This window comes from Danaus plexippus, chromosome 12 (genome assembly GCF_018135715.1).
Source record: "Danaus plexippus chromosome 12, MEX_DaPlex, whole genome shotgun sequence".
NCBI lineage: Eukaryota > Metazoa > Arthropoda > Insecta > Lepidoptera > Nymphalidae > Danaus > Danaus plexippus.
Window position 1 is genome coordinate 7,782,440 of NC_083545.1, and position 23,281 is coordinate 7,805,720.

General features: G+C 35.4%; 2 protein-coding genes and 1 non-coding gene across 4 annotated transcripts in view; 1 reads left to right on the forward strand and 2 right to left on the reverse strand.

Annotated features, from left to right (window-relative positions):
* Positions 1-366: 366 nt before the first annotated feature.
* On the reverse strand, positions 367-460 carry Trnai-uau (transfer RNA isoleucine (anticodon UAU)). Its single transcript has 2 exons — positions 423-460; positions 367-402 (listed from the first exon to the last, which is right to left on the reverse strand). It is a non-coding gene; the product is annotated as a tRNA-Ile (tRNA).
* Positions 461-1,738: 1,278 nt separating this feature from the next.
* On the reverse strand, positions 1,739-5,327 carry LOC116772548 (uncharacterized Golgi apparatus membrane protein-like protein CG5021). 2 transcript variants are annotated; one of them, XM_032664773.2, is made up of 6 exons: positions 5,135-5,327; positions 4,824-4,888; positions 4,486-4,640; positions 4,175-4,254; positions 3,988-4,101; positions 1,739-2,042 (listed from the first exon to the last, which is right to left on the reverse strand). In XM_032664773.2, the coding sequence occupies exons 1-6, from the start codon at positions 5,147-5,149 to the stop codon at positions 1,851-1,853; spliced, it is 621 nt and encodes a 206-aa protein (XP_032520664.1). In that variant the 5' UTR covers positions 5,150-5,327; the 3' UTR covers positions 1,739-1,850. The 2 variants fall into 2 exon arrangements, with proteins under 2 accessions (XP_032520664.1, XP_032520663.1); XM_032664772.2 differs by having other exon boundaries at positions 4,824-4,903.
* Positions 5,328-6,072: 745 nt separating this feature from the next.
* The window catches only part of LOC116772775 (E3 ubiquitin-protein ligase ZNRF1), a 49,332-nt gene continuing 32,123 nt past the window's right edge, over positions 6,073-23,281 (forward strand). Inside the window, exon 1 of the mRNA XM_032665075.2 lies at positions 6,073-6,612. Within this exon, the coding sequence (XP_032520966.1) occupies positions 6,249-6,612 (364 nt within the window). The 5' untranslated portion in view covers positions 6,073-6,248. The remainder of the gene's footprint in view (positions 6,613-23,281) is intronic.

The window sequence follows — 23,281 nt, forward strand, 5'->3', positions numbered from 1 at the left end:
CTAAACAGTTACAGAATTTTCCTAAGCTCACTATGTTCTTATTAACCATACATTTTAAGTTATATTGTTAGGTCTCATTTAAAATATCTGTCAATGTTTGAATGAAAAATAAATTATTTTAGAGAAAGGCCTGCTTACAACAATCTTCTATGAATAAAACTTATTATATTATACCTAGTTTACACAACTTTTCCATACTACATATTGCAGTTTACCCTATCTTCCTCTTTGGTAGTCCATTATGCTTTATAGGCCGATGATTTCTTTCAACAGAGACAATTCTCCGAACCTTGATGAGCAAAAACAAAACCTCTCTCAGTGTGGCTTTGACAATGACAGTAATCCCGTTGCCAGAGACAAAAAACATGCTCCAGGTGAGGCTCGAACTCACAACCCCGGCATATCTCACACGAACACTGTCTTATAAGTACCGTGCGCTAACCAATTGCGCCACTGGAGCTACGGAAGTTGTTATTCAAAAATATGGTGTTGAATTCCACTCTTTACTATTAGATGATTGACTCCATTTTATCGGAACCACAGATTCAAAACGGTTGCTAAATCCTGAAAATTATATGGTTAAAACCACAAAAAAACGTTAGCACTGAATAGAGCGCAAATTTAAAAGTTATACAGTTTTCAACAAGGCATGGCTTTAAAGCAGAATGGTTATTTGCTGTCAAGTTGGAAACAGGCGATTTGGTTGGTTTTAAGTTATGCAAAATTAAATTTCATGTCTGTTCCGCTGTTCTGATCCATAACAAGAGGATTTCTTAATCGATTCTTTAATTCTGTAGACCGTTCTATATATCGTTTGAAATAGACGCTTTGAAAATGAAGAAAAATGGTACTTCAGTTAAATATTAAAAGAGGGAGAAAACTTTACTTATTTTTTTTATAAAGAAATTTTTTAGAAGTTTTGTCTTAGAAACTTCACTTGTTCTGCAAAACACCGACTTGCAATGTCTAAGGTCTTACTTAAACAGTTTTGTTAATAATTTTTATTTCTAGTGATTACGACCAGTAGCCGGTAGAGGTCTGGTTAAACTGGTTAACAACAAGGAGCTCTGATTAAAAATATACAAAATATGAAATAACTAAAATCTTATCGATTTTTAACTTAACCACATCTCATTCCTTTTAATGAACAGTTCATTGTCTTTCTACTGCCCGGTCAAATTTAATTGAATTCAATTAAACTGAACACCATAGATGATGAAAATTCAGAAGTTAATGAAGCGGAAAGGTTTTTTCCCACAAAAAACGAGCTTATATTTGGTTTGTGGATGAAAGTAAACAGCTTATCGTTTCAATAAATTATTTTATTCTTAATGAACATCGTCGGGTGCTCGCCCTCGCCGCTCGCCGCTCGCCGCTCGCGCATGTCTCAGCGCCGCGCCGGTTGGTTTCGTGTCGTTTGCATCGTGTACTTATATTATATAACGTATATCAATAATGAAATATATATTACGTGAAGTTCGTGAAGTCAAGTGGTTTAACATTTCACTAGAAAGACATCAGTAGTAGGTATCCTTAGTACGTGTTCGCATCGATAAAATGAACACTCTATCAATAAATTTTAACATATATTCGCTTTTACTTACAAACAAAGTCTTATTTGCAAATTCGTATTAAGGCTACGGGCGACTACTGTAATGAAATCCCCTCAGAGTGTCGTCTTCCTTTCCAATCCATAATTCACAAAGTTATGTTTTTTATTCAAACCGAAGTCAATGAGTGTGCTCATATAATTAATAATTTATTTTAATGTACATATATCAACACAGGATAGGCGTCCTTGTATAACGGCCGTGTTCCCGGTCGGGGGCGGGGAGCACGTGATCCGTCGTCTACACGACGCCCGTGTTCCCGGTAGTGGGCGGCGCCGGCTGAGGGAACATGAACGCCGAGGCGTTCTGGAACAGCTGCTTCTTCACGAAGTCCGTGGTCGCCGACTGTAAGTTCTCCTTGGCGCCGAACTTACATTTAATATAACCGTACAAGTTGGCCCCCGTCAGGGTCAGAGCTATCAGCACTAGGAGCTGAAAGACAATTTACATTAATTAATGAATATTATCCATTACTGGCGCACCGTTCCTGTATGAGGACTACAATACTCAGACGGACGGTATCTTATATTACATGGTAACCGGACGTTTGAGTCAGTTATCAGTGAAGGTGGTCACGGACAGAAAAGAAACATTATTTGGCATCTTCCGCCAACGATTTCATAATTTACTTGATATTTTCCCTGGATCCATAGAAAACGCGCTCTGTCTGACATGAGTTGTAATATTTCAGAAGAGGGAACCCTGCGTGTGTGACGGTTACCGGCCATCTTTTATATTCAAATAAGAATATTTTTTAATTTCAGTAAATATTTCGACTACTCTGGGAAAACGTCTAGCTTCATGGGTGAGGGTCTATGGCATATCAAAATGTTATCGTCTGGATTGTCCCCCGTATGCTCCCAAACTGATAACTTCGACGCACATCGACATCCGTCGACTGATATATTGTGTTTCCTAAACCTTATATCTGTGGTCCTAATTGTTGGTTCAATGCATCATCATCATTTTGGAGTAGAAGACTTCCACTCTTAATTAGCCTCAAGAACTGGCTCACTTTTCTATGTGGTCTTTTTCTGGTCTTGGTGGAATTAAAACTGTGCACATTCCTTGAGAAACTACTTCCACAGAATGCTGTATAGTAGGATGAAAAACGGCAGGGTGTGACTGCGACAATGCTCGTGATGCTAGCGAGCTAATAATAGGTTGGCGATAATAGTAACATGTTTTCCGCTGGACGTTTACTAGTGGAACAGTGTTGGACTCTGAACTAACACTTGTCAAGAGAAGCTAACTTCGTAGCTAGGGATGTAATTCACTATTAAGATATATCAATTTCAATAACAATTTTGCCTAAAATTTAAATTAATTTAACTTTATTTAGGTTAATTATTAACTTAATCTACTATATTTTGTTAAAGTCTTAAAGCCCTTAAGAATTAAACGATTATTTTGGCACGTATGAAGAACTCATTCGAAAAATCATACGTTAAAAATACCTTGCATCTTTTGGGAAGAGAACTGATAGTCTTACACATCTGGACCTGTATAATGTATATACCAAACATAGCTAAGGAACTGAGTGTCCAATGAAGAAAAATGCATTGAAATACCTCGATCTATTTGAGAACTACCACACACACACGCAAGCACGCATGCACGCACGCACGCACGCACACACACAATTATAAAACTAAACTTGCAATTTAGATACAAAAGTCAAACGCCTGGAGTTTACTCATTAAATATTAAAAACCAAGATGTCGGGTTACACTTGGAGACGTCTGAGATTAAGGAATTGTTGGCGGTACATGACAAAAGCTATGCTAACTGATGGACACATCTTGTGTGCCCACTGTACCAGTTACCGCTGCAAGTATTCTATAAATACTTAAAATTGAGAATTCCTAAGAGAATGTGTTTTATATTATTTTGAACCAAAAAAAGGGATCCGACTAGAATATGACAAATATAATTGAAACTATCAAAAACAAAGTGACTTCAGGGAGTTGAAACATTTACATTCATAAAGTAACCGATATTACTTTAAAAACTAATTTTTAATTTAAATGAAACTAGTATTTTTCGGATAAACTACGCGTGATTTATTTTTGTAAAAAACTACATACTCCCGACGTTTCGGTTACTTTTCAGCAACCGTAGCAAAGTAGTCTAGGTGTAGTTTTTTACAAAAATAAATCACGCGTAGTTTATCCGAAAAATGCTAGTTTCATTTAAATGAATAAAACTCGCGAAAATCTTAGATCTCATTAACTAATTTGAATTTATATTTATTTATCAAAAGAATAATTTTCTTGCAGAAGAAAAATAATCTGTAATGTATAATTTGTGGGTAGCTGTTAGCAATGTTAGACGTACAATGAGTGCGCTGTTGACTATAATGAATGAAACACATTACCATCCACTTAAACTTAAGTCCAAAGAGACAGATGATGAAGAATCCCGCCCAGATGAGAGGGCACAGGATGAGGCCCATCCAGAACAGACGGCTCTCGTTACGGTTTATACGACTCTGAAAGGTCACACAGTGCGCATTATAGTTTAATACATTTATTATTACAGCGGTGTGTTTGTGTGGACTGTACCTGTCTCGATTCAAACACCCAATGGGACTTCCCATCATCGTCCACATAGTTCCACCATCTCAGACCCACCAGTAGTCTACCTGGCGACAATAATATCAGACATTATAAAAGCATAAAGTTATTTCAGTTCTTTCGAGACTGTTGAAAAAAAATATATATATCCTGTTATATTTTCTGTCCAAAACTTGTGTAAGTTATTGTTTTTATACATATTTCTGTAGTTTTTATATCCTTGTGAAAAATATCTGACAATATATACGACATTAAGCAAAACTAAATTATGTATATATATAATTAAAATCATAACATACCACTGATGTTCTTGACGGTCCAAAAATCAGCAGAGAGAAGTAATATGACTAGAACAAAGCTGGCGATGAAAGAGTCTGAGAACCAGCCACAGAGTATGTATACAACCACTGCAGCACTTCGGAACACCAAGTGGAAGAAAACTATGTAGGGATGGCTGAAACATTCACCGACACCACAGATAAGTAAATAGAATTAAACAAACAAAAGATAGTAAGAATATGTTTTTAATGAAAGAATTATTCAGCTTTGTGGCAGTGTTTAGACTTTATTCTTAGTTAGAAAGGCCTAGGTTCTGAATGTGAATGTTGTTAAACACGTGAATGAATGTGAAACTCACACAAATTGCTTATTCGCATTATCCTCTTCCCCAAAGGCAATGGTGTCATCGTCGAGCAACGGCACCTGAGGCACACCTGGCTGTAATCGCGCAGTAACACGTCTACATGAGCTCAAGCCGTGCAAAGCAAATAAGTAGGAAAACACAATATGAAACTGTATAAAAATCAAGTTATAGAAAATCATTACGTTAATGATGAATTAGTAAGGTGCAAATAAAAGAGCCAGAAAACTAAATTACATGGTTCTAATTTATGATCAGAGCTCTAGAAATCACAATACTTTTATTACTAACAAGTATCTTTTACTTACAGTTGCTGAATTCATTGTGATTATTTTATAAACTAATTAATAATATTATAATTTAATATTTAGAATAATTTTTAAATGTAATAGGACACAGAGGAACTGTTAAATACAATTGTGTTCCTTGAATATGTAATTAATATATAAAATCGTAGATATTATCGTTAGTGGTTGTGATTGTCAAACTAGATGACATGTCAGTTGACATGTTAACAGTCAACACTGAAACCTATTGAATCAGCTGTCAGTTCTAATACGTGAGATGCATTCAATTCATTTCCAGAACTTAAATAGTATTAATAATTTTAGAAGTCTAATTACTCATATTTTTGTGTATCATTATTGTTTGTTACACTTAAAATGCTAACAAAGAACAAAAATTAGTTTTCATTCAATTTTTTTTTATTGTAACTTCATATTAAGTTTCCATTTGTATTATTTTTGAAAGAAAGAATAAAAAAGGATGTCCTTAAAGCGGTTTTTATCTTTAGAATAGTAATAAGGGGTTGATATATTGCGCGAACAAAGCTGTCCTAAGGCAGCATAGCCGCAAATTCCCTTGTTTTTTGGGCGAAAGATCGAAAGTGAAAAATTAATGTCAGATGGGTTACCTGTTAGTTTACCCATTTGTGGACTCAAAAGTTAGCAATAAAATGATTCTTATATTATCAATATAAAGTAATTACTATAAAGAAAATAAAGTGTGAAATGAACATTAAGAATTAAATAATATTTCATTAAATGTATCATCGTCTTTATGTCATGTTCTTTCACCATCGCAGCTTTTCAACAAATGATAATTATTTAAAAATAAAGGCACATAGCACATAATTTAAGCAAAAGATCATGATAATGTTTATCGATATCGATATTACCCTGCTAATCATTAACAACATTACATATGACTGATGAGAACTGTCAAAATTTTGCAGGAAGGCGCATGCAACGCTGTTTACAAGTAGGTACTCGCAAAGTTTTTCTGGTCGTCGCTCAGCGTTTGTTTTGCTGCTTTCGGTCCGTGTTTTGTACGATGTCTTCCGGCACCCCGGGTGTCATGTTGAGCAAGCGTTCGTGATTCTCGAGTCGGGTTGTGACAGGTGTAATTTGCGTAACGTAGACGATGGGCGCAAAGGCGAGCACCGCAAACGGAGGCCAGAGTCCGCGAGCTAGAACATTTTCTACGAGCTCAAGTTCGGATGTGGTTTCCGGGGGGGCCGGTTTCAGCCTGCTCCGGGCTATACCAGGTATCCAAGTGTCGAATGATAGACAGCGCGCGAGATCTTTATCGTCAGTGCCGGATTTGCACGCATCGCACGAAGCCATTGCGATTCCACCGAACTCTCAGAGCTATGAGGTGTCCGCAGCCGCCAGTCCCGACACGGACACCAGCTCCAACGAGGAGGCTCCCGTAGCCGGCACGTCGCTGGCCCTCGGCCGAGTGTACGCCGCGCATTCTCTGCCTTCACATATTTGGTCCATAAATGGCAAGTTTGCATTTTATTCTATTACAATAAGTACAAACCATTTGCCTCATTATTTACATTTTGTTTTACTGGATAGTGTTTACATAACACGTTAGTATACCCACATCACTGTTCAAATGACTTATATTTCTTATAAGACTCTAGTTGGTGATTTCAAAAGGTTGTATATTTCTACGGTGACTTTGCTGTGTCTCATACTTATAACGGAATAATGAATAGTTCTTTATCATTAGTGTTGGTGCTCTGTTATAATAGAGATTCAATCACAAATAAAAATGTTGCCCAAAACTTGCAACATATTATTAGTTATGTTTCTGGAAATCATTGTATTACATAACAATAGATAACTTGACTTAATACATTCTTATCATGACACACACATTATCGTAATTAAAAAACAACAACAAATAAGTAATATCCATTCTTAGAATAGATTATTAGAATAATATAATATTAACAGCAAGCCACTTAATATTCATCCAAAGAAAGGGATATTTTTTTATAATAATGTTTTATACACAGCCAGAGACCTTTTGGTCTTGCTTGAGTTGAATCAATGTGTGATTATTGCAATTCAATCTTGTTTTATCACAGAGACTTTACTTTACTTTTGATTTCTTATAAAACGGGTCTTTCTTAGAGCTTGAGATGGCCAAATTTATTTCTTAGCATGTCCATTATCTCACAGAAACGGTAATAAGATCTATGTTAGCATAATTCAATATGTTTCTAGTGGTATAATGATCATATGAGCAGTTATTTAGTGGTGATACAGAAAATAAACAAAACATGTACGGATTTTGTTGTTACAACATCAAAATCTTTTTTATGTTGTGGTTACTAGGAACTGTTTGTTATTAAATGTATAAAAAGCTTCTGAGATGTTAGACTTTTACAAGTATTTATTAAATGAAACTAATATTGTTCGGATTATTATGCATATTTTATTATTTTTAAAAAACGACATACCCCCGATGTCTTAACACTATTAGCTTCATCTATCTAAAGCTTCTGTCTTAGACATTCCAGAGTCAATTGAGTGTGTTAATACATACAATGAGATTATTTACAGCAGTGACATAACATATGGAAAGTAGGTATACCAGGTATCCAGGTATCCAGGTGTCCAGGTATAAATGAATTTTTGTGATTAAATGTCACTTTGGTAAGAATCAGTATTGTGTTGCTGCAAAGTTTAATGAAGTCACAGAGCTATCTTCTTGAACCAACTGTCAAGTTAGTGATCTTTGCGATTCCAAATATTGATTATAATTACAGTTTTGTTTCTGTGATGGCCGAGTAGAATGTGAGTGCTCTGTAATGTTTAGGTCGGCAACACTTTGACTGTGTATTTTTTTCAATATTTAAATCAGTGTCAGGCATACATTGAGACCCTTCACTGGCACACAGTTACTTGTTTACTCTCTTTTTCTCATGTACAGAATATTTTCCTATCATAATTTAAATGTGCCAAGATTTCTGTCATATATTTTTATAAAATTCTGTTCTTTTTTTGCCCAATATTTACAATCACCAAGAGTGTATGGTCAATATTATAATTTAATTTTGTTTGAGGACTTATTGTGAATAAAAATATATTTGTCTTTTGTATGATGATGGAATTATTAAAAATACATTCCAGGAAGTAGAAAAAACTAAAAAACATTTTCTCGCTAGCTGGAGCCATTGACTTTGCTCAAGTAGTTTTTCATTATTTGAAAATTTTACTCAAAAGGAAAAGCCTTATAGAAATAAGGAAATATTTCTTTGTGCACTTGCGTTCGTTAATATTTGATTTTCGCGATCATGCCCTGATATTATTTCGAATAAATAAAAAGAACTGCCAGGCTTGGTTACTTTTAAATCAATAACTTACACAGATTGTAATTTGTTTGGAAAAAAAAAACATTTTTTATTTCCTGGTCCCAATATACAGGAGTTTAAAACAAAAATACTCTTGCATTTAACGTAATGTTATAAACCAATTTATTTGTCTTTGTCCCAGTCGGCGCACGGCCAAGTGGCCATATCAGACCTATTACATCTGTAACAAATATCAAACATTATATATACATACGTATATTATATATAAAAAATATATCTCATCTCTGACGTTCGTTAAGGATACAGTATTGGAAAATTACAATGTTTTTGAAATGAAAATACAATGAAACTTAATAAATGTGGAAATTAAATAATTATAGTTTATAAAAAAAAATATTAATTGACCTTAGTAATTTTTTAAATTGAGTGTATTGCTGGAAGATAAAGTTTTGTTGTTAAGGTCGAGTATTTAGTAGAGTAATCTGACACTGATAAGAAAAAAGAATATATCAAGAAAACAAAATATGTATACACATATATAATATTCATCTTAACCCGAAATCAATCGACTTACATAAATTAATATGACGTGAGAGTCTTTTCTTATATTCTTAAAACAACACGCACTTTGAAATTCTCCTCTCCTCTCCTCTTATTTACGTATATCGTCTAATATATTCCCAAAGCACTCGAAGTGTCATTAATAACTGCAGGATTTCCTATCGTTGCTAATAAATATATTTTTTATAGCTCTGTAAGTCTGTGCGTCAATTCGTCTAGCTCTCCCGTAATAAATCCCGCACTTTTCCGGGTTGTGAGTTGCGCCTACGCGTGGAAAGCTCAGTCGTTCGCGAGCCTTCAAACAGTCAACTCGTGTCACTATGTACCGCCGCAGATATCGCACTACCCTCGGCCTGGGTCTGGGCTCCTCCTTCTCCTCGTCGTTTTCGACGACACTCTCATTCACCTCATCCCGTACTTCTTCCACGACTGATTCTGTGCGATCCGACGCACGTGCCACAGCAGCTAAGCTCAAGTCAAAGTACGAAAACGCCGGCACAGCACAAGGTCTGTTTGTTTGTGTGCCTGTGTTTGTGTGTGTTTTGTGCCCTCTTAGATGTCGGTCCTTATTAAGTTATTGTTCTGTTATGATTGAAGTTATTTATTTGCATTAGGTCAATTAGTTTGAATTGGATGTTTATGAAGAACATATTATATCGATGACGTTAGACAGGCCGGTGATTTTTTTAGACTAGTTATTGAACACTTGAACGGTTTAGTATTTATTACACGGTATCAATATTTAATATAGTTGCTGATGTCTCATTTTTTTTCTCGCTTAATCTAACTCGTAACTTATTTAGATATTAAATATTGTGAAGGACAAACTCGTCTCTGTCATTTTCGTGTTTTGTATTCTTTTTGTTGTAATATAAGCAGTTTCTTTTCATGTGGGTCATGTTTCTGGTGTGTGGTGCCAAAAAGAAACATGGTTAAATTTATCTATTTGTAAATCGTAATATAATCGGCGGAACGGATGTATAGGCTAACGAATGTAATTTCCAAGTATATTGAATGCCATCATAAAATATATTAACTGGTAAGCTGTCGCCAAGAGGTCATCTATTTGCCGGCGGATAGTTTAACCGGCTAGCCGATAGCCTCGAGCTAGCCGGCCCGGCTCGTGGCACAAAACAAGCCAATATTTTAGGTCAATGTTGGAAACTGGAGCGTGCGAGCGCTATTCATAAGCGATGTATGGGCTCCTCGCTTGCAACTTTATCGCACTATTAAATTTGATAGTTATATTGAATTTCCTTATTTTATTGTGTTGTTTTGATAGCGATTACTATAGCAAAGGTTAAATTACTTCTGACGGCTAATGTCTAAGGTTTTTTGTTTTGTTTTTTAAATTATTTTTAGATTATTATATGATGCAATATATAATTTTGTTAATCGACGCAGGAAGAAACAGATCATCTTTGTTTCAATAATTAAAAAAAATTGTGTTATAGTTAAATTCTTGCCAGTATTTTCGGGATGGATTTTTTTGTCATTTATTTGAGAAACTATTCAAAGTACCTAATTACATAACTAAATTTATTTGATGAAGTAGTATGCGTTTCTGCAGTCAGTTTGTTGATTCACTCGGAACTCATAATTCAGTCTTTAACACGTTAAATGCTGGAGTAAATCTTACAAATGTTCAGTTCATTAAATTCTCTCCGGCTACTGGTGATTAAAGCTCCACAGAATTAATCAGCGACTAACGACCACTGCTATGTTTTAATTTGCATGCTATTTATAGTAAATGTGTTTTTTTTATTATAATAAATAACAATGATTACATCGTTATTTATGAGTCTTTGGTCAGTGTATCCTTGCTTGTAAACGCCTGCTTTTTCTGTTTTTCATGTATATTTCTCAGCGAGTAGTTAAATTAAATAGTGTATCAATCACGTGAAACCGTGTATTAATAGTTTAAAAAAATATTGCAGTTAAACTCTATTTTGTATCGTAAAAAAATTATCATTGGCAAAGAAGCCATTGGATTGATTTAAAATGATTAAATTACTAAGGTAAAAATGCATATAGTATGTACACGAGGTGCTGGTGTCTACTAGTAATATGGAAAACTTACCGTCTTCTGAAAGCTTCAACTATACATTCTAAAAGCGAACGAAGTTTACATTATATCCCATTTGCTAAACTGTTATAAGGATATTAATAAAGAAAATAGCAAACGATTAAAAAATATACTCGTGTATTTGTTTTTCTAAATGTAATAAAGACGACTTTGCATGCCTTAACGTGGGCGTTTTTAAGTAAGATAAATATCAAATGTATCATTATAAAGCGTGTTTGATAAGCGACCAACATTTTTTGTATATTCGGTATTTGAGGTATGAATTTGTGTTCGTCGCCATCCCTTTGATGTTTTTGATTTGATTTTTTTCATCGCTCTGTCACTGCACGTTTTTAATAACTTATATTATATTGAGGTAGTGTGCGGGTAGTGTATTAACTTTACGAACATGCAACCAAGTGACTCCCTTGTATATATTTATGAGATTGAGCCTAGACCTCTTTCAAGATATCTGCACCAGTCATGAGAAATAGTTAATTCTGTCTCCATAGAATTGACATTCAACATATTCCCAGCGAAAATTTCTTAACGCTCAAAGTAAGTTTGAGTAATTTAAGCAATCAATATATAACGTTGTGTACAGTACTTATGTTGATAGGATGTATTGTTTTGATGGGACTGTATAGCACAAATAAATGTTTATTAGAATTTCCTAGATGTAGTTACTTTGCTTTCGGAATGTACATAGGTTTTATTAAATCAAGCACTCCAGTAATTGTGTTGTCGTCTGGCACGTCGTTGTAAGACATATTTGCTCTCTTGTTCAAATAAATGCCTTATTATTTATCATTCACGTCTCTTGCTCCTTATCTTTTTGCTATTATTGAAACATGTTGGATTGTTTGTTTATTTTGTTGCCAAACGGATTGACTTACCATCTTAACATCTGTACTTCGAGTCCTAATTATGTTGAGGAGAGATTCCCTATGACCTTTAATCTATGGTGTTTGACCTAGCCCAGATAGGAGGTGCAATCGTCAATAAATGCATCAGTTGTGTGTAAAAATAATAATCTTATGATAAAATTTTGACATTTAAATAAGATTTTTCCTTAAAACAGATTTTGTCAATTCTATTTCCTTTTTGTCTTTTTCGCGTCATATTTACTAAGATTTAAACAGGTTTTCAAACAGATCTGGTATTTCGAGTAAGGTGAGGTGAGTTTGGTGTAATCGGTACATATTTAACGTTTTTCATTATAGATCTAAACGTATATATTATATATATAAGTGGTATTTAGTCGAGGTTGTTAATGTTTAGAACTTTTCAAATATAATTTAAATACACTACATTTTTACAACGTCTTGGAGTTTATACAAAATGTATTTATTCGTATCGAGACTAAGAAGAAAAAATAGGAAAACCTACGGACAGCTTTCCGATGTATGTGATGTAAAAAACTATAATATGTAATCAATACTGACGTTACCATAAAACTCGTGAAGCCTTACACACGTAGATCAATGTATAGCTATAGATAAATTAAAGTGGCTGATGTGTTCCTCGTCTCGTATTGATGAAGCGTGGGTCTGATCGTTTGTTGTGGACGAATCGTGCTGTTGTCATTTAAATGTTACTTTATTAATAAAGGGGAGTTAGTTAAGATTCTGGTGATGGTCGGTGGGATGGTAGGTGCACGTGGTACGGCCACAGATATGAATATTAGAGCTACTCTTTGACCACTTCTACTATTATGTTATGACCTCAGTGAACCCTCAAGCTTCCACTATACCAACGACTTCTTTTAATTATTATACACTCTATATAGTTATAATTCTAACGGATTACTTATTTAACATTGAAACTTAATATCCGTTTCCACGGGCTTATCCGTTGTTGTAGTGATTCTCGTATTGGTGTCATCGATTACGCCGAGAGTCGATGATCTGACGTCGCTAGCAAATATTATAATAAAATTACTATAAACAGACTTCGAGTACATTGGATACATTCAGTGACGCGATTGTTTTCATATTTTTATACATAACAAGTCATTATCATTTGTCAGCGTACAGCTCTCACTCGTCACTGCACCTGCTTAAAGTTGGAGACGCGAAAAATAGGTCATCCTCCTAACGGGAAAGTTTAAAAGCGTTCTCGTCGGCTATTTAGCCTTCGACTTTTCTGCCTTAAGAAACATCACAATACAGTCGGGAACACACAATTCACACATACTTTCAACAAAACATTTCTCAACATGCACTTTAAAATTTTCGATGGCATTGGTTTTAAATAAAACATTAGACGCGTGACGCGAGCACAAGGTCTGACAAATGTGTCTCTTACTTCAGATAGTACATGGATTTTGTTTTTATATTTACACTATAACTACACCTGGATGATGGAAGGCAGGAAATTATTTCAAACTATACAAGTTATATTTCTTCTATAAAACCAAATAAACACAAGCAATCTTTCCAAACGAACACAAATAGGGTGATCAATTATACAGTGTTCATTATTCACAATCACTCGAAAAGGCGATCGGAACATATTCTTTATATTTTGAAGATTTAAACTGACACATCGCAATGTCAGAGGATCATTCAGCTGTCAAATATATGAGGAAACAAAGACTGCGGGCCCAGATTATGGAGAGGACTTTAATAACATAAATTACTAAAGATTATTAATATATAATGTTCTGTAACAGTATATTGTCTGAAATAGCCGTGCATCTGGTCTCTTCGCCGGTCGCTCCACTAACCCGATGTGATTTAAATAGCGCCTGCGCAGCCTCCCACCTCCCCCCACCCATCACTCATTGGCAAACGTCGAACACGACCGGAACCATTTTATAGATGAAAGTTTGTGTCTGATGATGATGGCACGAAACAGACTCACCCGAAAAATAAATAAAGACCAACCGCGGTTGTTAACTATCTGTGCAAAACTAAAGAAACACATGAAGTCATCGTTTCATTATTTAAAATTATATCTGTCTATTGTCTACATGTGTTTTGGAATTACATTTTTATAAGTTGGAATTCATTAAAGGCCAAGTAACTCGATTGCAAAATCAGAAGAAACTATAGAAATGAAACTTCTTGGGTAAATAAAGAGAAATATTTTAGGCGAATTTTGGTTATTGTCTCAGTTGTTGTAAATTATATTCGTAAGTAGAAACTTTTCGAGTTTCTGTTATTTATTCAGATTTAAACTCTCATAAAGCTGCGGGGAAAAGTTAGTTCTGTTATAATATATGAAATTGTAAGGCCCAGCGTACCGTGAGCCGCAGACCGCTCCGTGCACGTTTTATTTTGTGAACCGAGAGTTTTATAACAAGTTTCCATTGTAATGTGAGTTCCACAATGGTTGCGGGTTTTATAAGGATCCCACCGAGCGAGAGTGACGAGCATTCACCAGATAATTGGCGACGGATCTTTGTCATGCTCGTTATTTAATAGAGAATAATAAGCCCTGCGTACTGGACGGAGAAAGTTACATACCGTTGTATGAATGTCACGAAGTAAGGTCCAGTCGCCCTTTATGGAAGGTTGGAGGCGTTTTGTTCAATAAATTGTGAGTCTTTTTGTTTTTCAATAAAATGTCGCAATTGTCTTAGTATGCACAATTCTTTCGATAGGTGCGGTGGGACTTTACTTCCCTTACCTTACTTACTAATATATATGTAGGTCAAGGATAAAAGCTAAAACCAGTCGTTTTGCCTATCCTCCTACGACTAGACGAAGACCTGTATGTTCAGAAAGAATTAATAGCTATTTATATTTGTGTCCTTTGTCTTGATAATTCTCATCTCAGTTTCTGTCAGGATCGAAGTCTTAACTAAAGTGATATAATTCATTATCGTTAAACGTAGATTTCACACCGCCTGCCGCCTGTTCCATTTGGTTCCTCGAATAATGTAAGGATTTAGATATGAGATTACTAATGGATCACTAACGAGACTGAACCGGACACTCGTCACGTTTTATATAAAGGTATTTCGCTTCACTGTCTATGCTGCACTTAGTTCAGATTAACAATTCGTCTGATAATGTCACGAAGATTATCTTTACGTATAATGGTACATGCAATTATCAAAACGTAATGGTACAGTTCTATCTACTTGATGTTGGACGGTGGCCAGGTTTGTGTACAATTTGTTTGAAGGGTCTCTGAACTCGGGGTGTGGGCGAACATTTATTGAAACGGCGGGGGATAAAGCGGTTCGGAGAGCCGGTATGGGTACAGTCGGCGACAATGACGTTATGTTAACATACAGCGTGCTGCCACTTCACTCTACAATATAGTGAATTTAACAACATTTCATTTTATGATTTACATATGCGTACAACGTGTTTAGCATGTTTTATTAGACACGAACAGTTTGATGTAAACCTTAATGCGGTTAATTTAAATTAATACGATGAGACCATTGTATATTATGTATGCTGTATGATGCAAATAACTCACTGTATCTGTTTAAGTGATGTACCGGCTGCAGGTAGAGACGTGATGTGGCGAAGTAGGCTCTACTCGTATAATCTGGGACTTGTCAGGTTTCTCCCATATTTTCATATAACCGTTCTTCATAATGGTCTGTGTATAAAAAGCGTTGGGAAGGTCAGTTGCCGGCATCGCTTCGTAAGCGGTATTTTTAGAATGTTGACGATGCTAATATCCTTATTTTTTTTCTCTCATCTCAACCGAGTTTCAGAACGAAGGCGACGTGTTGCTGTCTCCACCGATGACTGATCGCATCACTTCAACACTCGTATACAGAATGCATTTAGATAGCCACGACTGTAGGAGAAGTACTCAGAAAAATATTAACTATTGATATGGAACTCGTACATATAATGTGTCCTACTAAAATATATACGTCAAGTTTAATTTAAAATATATAACGTTTTCTACATGAGCAATTTATTATAATTATGTTTTGTTGGACTTTTTAAATTTTGTCTCTTTTTGACCTCAGGTGTCTCAAGTTCATTAGCTCTCTTCTGTGTTGGTAAACATATTTTTTTCCTTAAATGTTGTTATTTTGACTTAAAATAAAAAACACTAACATATCACATTTTCTTAGTATTGCTTGTTATACCTTTCCATTCTCGAGCCAGGGAACAGTACTTAAGAGATCGTTTGCTATATTTAATTTATTCACTATAATGTGGATATGTCTTGTTGGCTTGGTTTCTCTTTTGAGTTCATGCCTCTTTACTTTCGTCTTCTCTGCTACTGAAATAAATAAAATTTACCGCTTAGTATATTATAGTTTTAACTGATTTCAGTACTGTGCGAGGCTCTCGAACTTCCACGAACAGAACTCTTTGTTCTGTTGTTTGTAATAATGTTTGTTCTAGCCTTTCCTTCCTCTAACATTAATGGCGGAGATCCCCGAGACTTAACGTTTTAAATTTAGTTTTCATGGACTTACATGTTTTCACGTTAACATTATTTTTAAAATTGTAACTGATTAACTACGTTTCTCTGTTGCCAATCAAGAAAAGTATCTCGATGAGTACTGCTAGCTGTGATTGTTGTGTTAATTTAATGAATCACGGTATATCGTACTTATAATGACCGTGTCGCGTTGAGTAGATCAATCGTCAATAAATAAAATATTAAACTGTGATCTGAATGCAGGATTCATTGAAGGCTCTGTTGAAACGCTCCGCGGATATTAGGAAGAACGATCGCACGAACTAGAGGATGAATCTGTGTATTATAACTAACTTTAATAAATATTCTAGACGTTTCAACTCTATCTCGTTTCCGGGGAAACAGATTAGGGAGTTGTGCCAAAGATTTTTATTCGGTTCACCAATTAATATATGACACGTAGAATAAAGCTTCTCCTTGGCAATGACCGTCTTTTCTAATAAACTCGTAAACGTCGCATTAATTCATTACTCACCCTTGAAAGTTAATTTTGGCTGGTTATATATACGTTAATGATGTACTCTTTGTCATATGTGATAGTGTTTTAATTGTAATTTTTTTTTTAATATATGAAAATTTATTTGAAAGGTTGTCGTAATATGAAAGGAGGATTTAATTCTAAACTTCTTAAATATGTAAATAATACTGAAACAGTTGTAAACGATGCACTTGAGATAAAAAAAAATTGACCAACTCATGAAAGTACCGAATATTCTTCTTGCGAGAAAAAGTCAATTGGGGGACAATCTTAATTTGTCATCGGAAATCCTATACATATAGATTTCGATGAGGTTTTCAATTGAAATGATTAATTATATTGTGATGTCCTTTTACTCGTTTAAAAACAGCTTTATATTTTATAATAAGATTGACTATATTTTTAAGGTTAATTTTTATAAATATATAATTTAAAGCAAGAGACGTGCAGAGTGTTACTGAAAAGGTTCCGATCAGATGCAAAACAAACAGAGGGACGGCAAATATATATTATAAGGGTTAATTTTTTGTGATGGTTCTGTGCACCCTTTAAACTAAAATTTATCGCAAAACATCAACAACAAACGTAATAACAGACTGCAGTTATGTCCGTTCCCGAACTAACCAAGAAAGATTAAGTAATGAGATTGCGTTATGTTTGTAATTAATTAATGCGACTCGTTGAAATAAGCAGAAGCTAATGACATCAATTTGACGGAAATCTAGCAAACTTCGTTACTCTGAGTACATAAGGCTCTTCATCATCCTCTCCACGTATCTAACTTATGTTATATTTTTTATATTATTCCTTTGTTTATTAATTAAGTGTATTAGTATGTTAATTTATAAACTCGAAACAAAGGACTATGTACATCCAATGAGTCCGTCGTCCTTAATGTCGGGATATTGTATCGAAATGAACCTGAGCGACCCTATTACTACCGTTAGTGAGGGTAGTCAAACTTTAAATTACCATCAGTTTTAAATATTGTATTAGTACGTGCATGGTAACCAGTCCTTGCTTCATTTGATGAGATTCCCAACAATTGTCTGACGTTTCGCTTGTCTCAAGGGATCCGTTTGATATCTGGCAAGTTCCTTTTTTCTGCTTAAAGAGAAGAAAAGATTTTTTTTTTCCGGGCATTTACGAAAAATAGGTTTGGATTTCTGCCAAAAAGGCAGATTAATTCTTTGTTTAAGGCGAGTGCACCTAAAATTTGTTTAAGAGCTCTTCTAACAAGCAACTGCATATACTTTTTGGCACCTACTTTACAGCCGTTGGCGGTCAATAATGAATAAAATAATTCATGTAGTATTATAGGGTTTTCCATTAAGGGCGCTTGATCTTTGAAATGCAAAAAAAAATACATGTAGGAAAGATATTTGCGAAATTTTTTTTTTATTTGGAAGGTCTATCGACCCCATTATGTATGGAATATGACATCATTCAAATGACCGCCACGGCTTCGGTTGGTGGCGCGCACACGAAAGGTCCAATTTTCGATGACTCTGGCGCACAAATCGGGCTGTATTTGATCGATGGCGTGGCGTATGTTGACTTTGAGGGCATCGGTGGTTTGCGGCTTGTTGGCATAGACCTGCGACTTAAGAAAACCCCACAAGAAAAAGTCCAGCGGGGTCAAATCGCACGATCTCGGTGGCCAGTTCACGTCGCCTCCGCGCGAGATGACCATGTCCAGAAATTGCTCGTGCAGAACTTCCATCGTAGCGTGTGCTGTGTGGCACGTAGCGCCGTCCTGTTGAAACCACATGTTGTCCAGATCCATATTCTCGATTTCAGGCCAAAAGAAGTTGGTTATCATCGACCGGTATCGCTCACCATTGACGGTGACGGCCACACCATTATCGTTTTCGAAAAAATACGGACCAATCACGCCTCCGGCCCAAAATCCGCACCAAACAGTCACTTTCTGCGGGTGCATTGCCACTTGGTGAACCTCGTGTGGATTGGTCTCGTCCCAAATACGGCAATTTTGCTTGTTGACATAGCCATTCATCCAAAAATGCGCCTCGTCGCTGAAGATGATTTTTTTGCCAAAATCGGCGTCAACTTCCAACTGCTCTAATGCCCAGTCAGCGAACACACGGCGCTGTCTATGGTCATTAACCTTGAGCTCTTGGGTCAGCTGGATCTTGTACGGGTGCAGGCTCAAGTCACAACGCAAAATTCGCCAAGTTGTCGTCTGCGAAAGGCCGAGTTCCTGTGCGCGACGCGGAATTGACTGCCGCGGGTTTTCGAGGACACTGTCGCGCACAGCGGCGATATTCTCGGCAGATCTCGCGTTACGTTGACGCACGGGAACCGGCTGATTGTTAACTGACCCGGTTGACTCGAATTTGTCCACCAATCGACGGATAGTCGACTCGGCAGGACGATCATCGCGACCGTAAAACGGGCGAAGTGCGCGGAACGTTGCTCGAACTGAAGACCCATTTTCATAAAACAATTTTATGATTTGCACGTGCTGCTCGACACTGTAACCTGCCATGTTGGTTTGGGAGGACGGAATGAATATAACACACTGCATTTGACAGCTGTCACTCAAACAACATGGCCGCAATCAGCTGTCAAAGTTCAAGCGTCCCTATTGGAAAACCCTATATATAATATTTTTCATATTTAATGTTACAATCATTCCAGTGGCAACTATCTATGAGAGGAAAGACATGAAATGTAGTATAATGCACCCCACGCTTTTTACTCTCAATTAAATTATTCTGTTAATAACCTTAATTTCATTTTGAGGTGATTAACTATGAATCATTGTTTGACCTTCTACTACCGTAATATAATTTCTTTGTAATTGAAAATTAATTATTTTCTATAAATTATTTTCTATATTTTAGTTCCGTTAGCTATAAAACCGTGCTTTATTTAGCTTTTTTAAAACAATTTTTGTTGATTTTTTAGTTTAATTAATTTTAATAGTGTGTTTTTTAGTCTTTTAAACTATTATTTAACTGCAGACGTGCGCAGATCGCACACTAGCTCTATCTCTCTCACTCCACTACCGAAGATATATAAAAGAATTCATTAATCCTGGCGGCCCTGATGAGAATAATGGAAAACTTTTATAAAATTATTGTATTGTCATCGGTCCTTGATACGTATGCAAAATTTCAAATTATTCAGACTTCCGTAACATACAAAGATTCCCTTACATATATACATACAACTCACACTAATAAAAGCCTCTTAAAAATTTATAAGTTAAATATTTTTTACAGCATGCGTGTTATTTCAAGTCACTTCCAAATTAAGGTCTTTTGAATTACTGTTCATTTATTTTTTATAGAATTGTCATATTGTGCCGCAGACATATATATAGTCTCTGTAAATGTGGACGTAATTCTAATTGTTTTCTTTAAAAAATAATAGAAAAAAAAATCTTTTTTTCAGGTAAGCTTCATCGTCTTCGTTTGGACTACACTTGTAAGTAAACCGTTATTGTACGCTGTGAGTCTGTGTGTATGTTATGATGCTAATGTCGACCTTATTTAAATCCAGGTCCTCGTAGTGCCGATCTTAATTTCCAATGCGCCGCGTTTCCTGTGTACTGTTTTAAAACGCGATTGTTTAAAGCGAACATTTCTCACGCGATCAAGTAACATTTAAAATTCTTAGTGAGTTAATGTCGGTTACATTGAGTTTTATTTTTAGATTTAGAACTCTTAATGCGGTCACATTAATCGCTTTTCCAAGTAGTTCCCGGTTCATGCAGTCAGTCCGACGGTTTCGGTTCCAGACATCAAAATAATCTGTAAGAGTGATGTAAAGTGCTGACGTCACCTCGTTCATAGCCGTCGTCTGTCACAGCTTCATAATCTGCTCGACTGTTCCGTGTCGTGTATCAATATAATTCGTATAATTAGTTTAATATATAATTTGCACACGGCTGTACTCTCTATATGACTCGTGATACACTGCGGTCTGAACTAAGTCTCGTTCCCGCCGCGCCGTTCGTCGAACTTGTCACAATTATTTCTTTTATTTTAAATCCGAGTTCATTGATTTCGGGAAACCAAAATAAGAGGTTCAATACTCTCTGAGGTATCGTATTCATATTTTACGATAAGGTCAACGGACATCCCAATATACATAAACAAATATTTTGAAATGTATTATATATATACGTATAATATTGTCAAATAACAGACAAAGTTAATTGTTTTAGTAAATGAAAGTCTCAAATAAATAAGATAAAATTATTTAACTTTAGATTTAAGATATCACAGACGGAGATTTCTGGTGATTTTATAAAGGTTTTAACGGTTTCCTGTATCCGTCGTTTCCGGCTGTAGTACAGGATATAATACAAATATTATAATATGAGCAAACAGAAGTTATATAAGAGAAGCTACACGTTATATACGGCGAGGGTTTTTAGAGAGCGTTATTTAAGTTCAAGGTGGGATACGATCAATGAATGTCAGGGTCGCTGGGGTCAGGAGGTGCTGTGGATGCGAGGCTTGTAGAGAGAAGGAACCTTGGAGCTACGAGCCGTGTATTATATCAACGTCGTGTGTTAGTGATAGTGATAGGAGATGTTAATAATGTTCTTCAACGAGTTAAGTGGTTAGGACGCTGATGGCTACTCTTGATAGCTTGTTACGTCACTCCCAGTCATTATTAGGTATTACTATGACATTTAAGTTTTATGTCGGGTCAGTTCATATCAATAAATTAATTCGTTTTTAGGTAAAGGCAGTTCAAACTTTCGCAGGTCATACAAACAAACGTTTCAGTTTTCCATCTCACTTCATTCAACTCATGCGTCTCATAAATTATTAATATATAATATTGTTAACACACTCATAACTTAATGGATATATTTACTCTTTAAAAATGTGTTTCTGGGATGGGTAAATACTAAGAGCCGCTAGACTCAAAACCTTTTAAGCGAGTTATTGTCTTAAAATAGTATCTCGGAGAAGATAATTTTACGAATTTATTATAATTTTAATAAATTTAATGAAACAAAGTCATGAAGTTAAAAAAAACATCTCGCAGATTTTCAATGCGTCACTTTAATATAACGGATCGTATAAAAGATCTCTATTATAAACTATATCTCGTATTCACTCGAATGCTGAATAGTTACGACCAGTCTGACTGTTCTGTAGTAATAGTTTTGTCACATTTTCTCACATATCATAGGTTTTCCTCTTTATATCACGTAACGCACGATGATTGTATGACTAACATATTCGATAATAGATGTTCAATATTTTAAACCAACTAAAATAAGCAAATAAGCAAATACGTAAACGTAATTTACAACAACAAAGTAACGATTCATTTTATCTTCGAAAATTTTTCTATATGTTCATTAAAAGGTGTATTATTATTGATAAAAAAAATTAACTGTGTCGTCTGTGTAAAATTAATATAATATATGTATATATGTGTACAGCTACATGATACACATCCGAGTTTTTTTTGCCATGTCTGTCTAGCTGTTTGTTCCGAATAATTTATGTAAAGGCTGTACAAATTCTGACGGATTGTAATAAAGAGTACCTAAGCCTGCATTTATTTTTGACATTTTATATACAATTAATAAAAAAAATAACCATTTCAGCCGGGACAGACTCCGGCACAGAAAATTTAAGACGAATATATATATATATATATACTATATACTTAGCAGTAACGCCATCTGTGTTCGTAAATATTCCATTGGACAAATAGTTTTCTCGTTGCAACAGAGATGGCGGTGTATGTACCCGTATGAACTCCATTTAAGAAACTACATATTATTAAAATAGATTGTTATTTGTGCATTCAAAGCGTTAGTCACATATCATTGTTTAGGTTGTTTTTGACGAGTATCGTAATCCTCCGATGAAATGTAATCATTACAATTTTAACATTATGTTTGCATATGTCTAGATACCTTCCAACCCAGACCTCCTGGCCGATCTCATTCCAAGCCCCGGTTGTGACTAGTCACACGTGCCTCTCCCACTAACCGGAGTGTTCTAACTGAGAATGCATCGCCGATCTATTTTCGTAGCCTTACTCCGGTGGATCGCCTGCACTACTTCTATTTGCAACTCTCGTATCATGTTACTGAACTCATGAAATGGGTTAACATTCACATTTTGTCGTTACCAGGTTTATTGGTCACCCTGAATCGTGGCTCGCGTTCTATTCTCGTCCACCGCGGGTTACAGGTCATTCTCCACTAGATCCAGCAGTCTAAACTGTTCAATATACTTTTGTGGATTTCATCTCTATTGTCTTCTATAATTTTTTTCACATGTTAGGAATATCACGTACAGGACCCCAGGATCGGGTACGTTATTTTA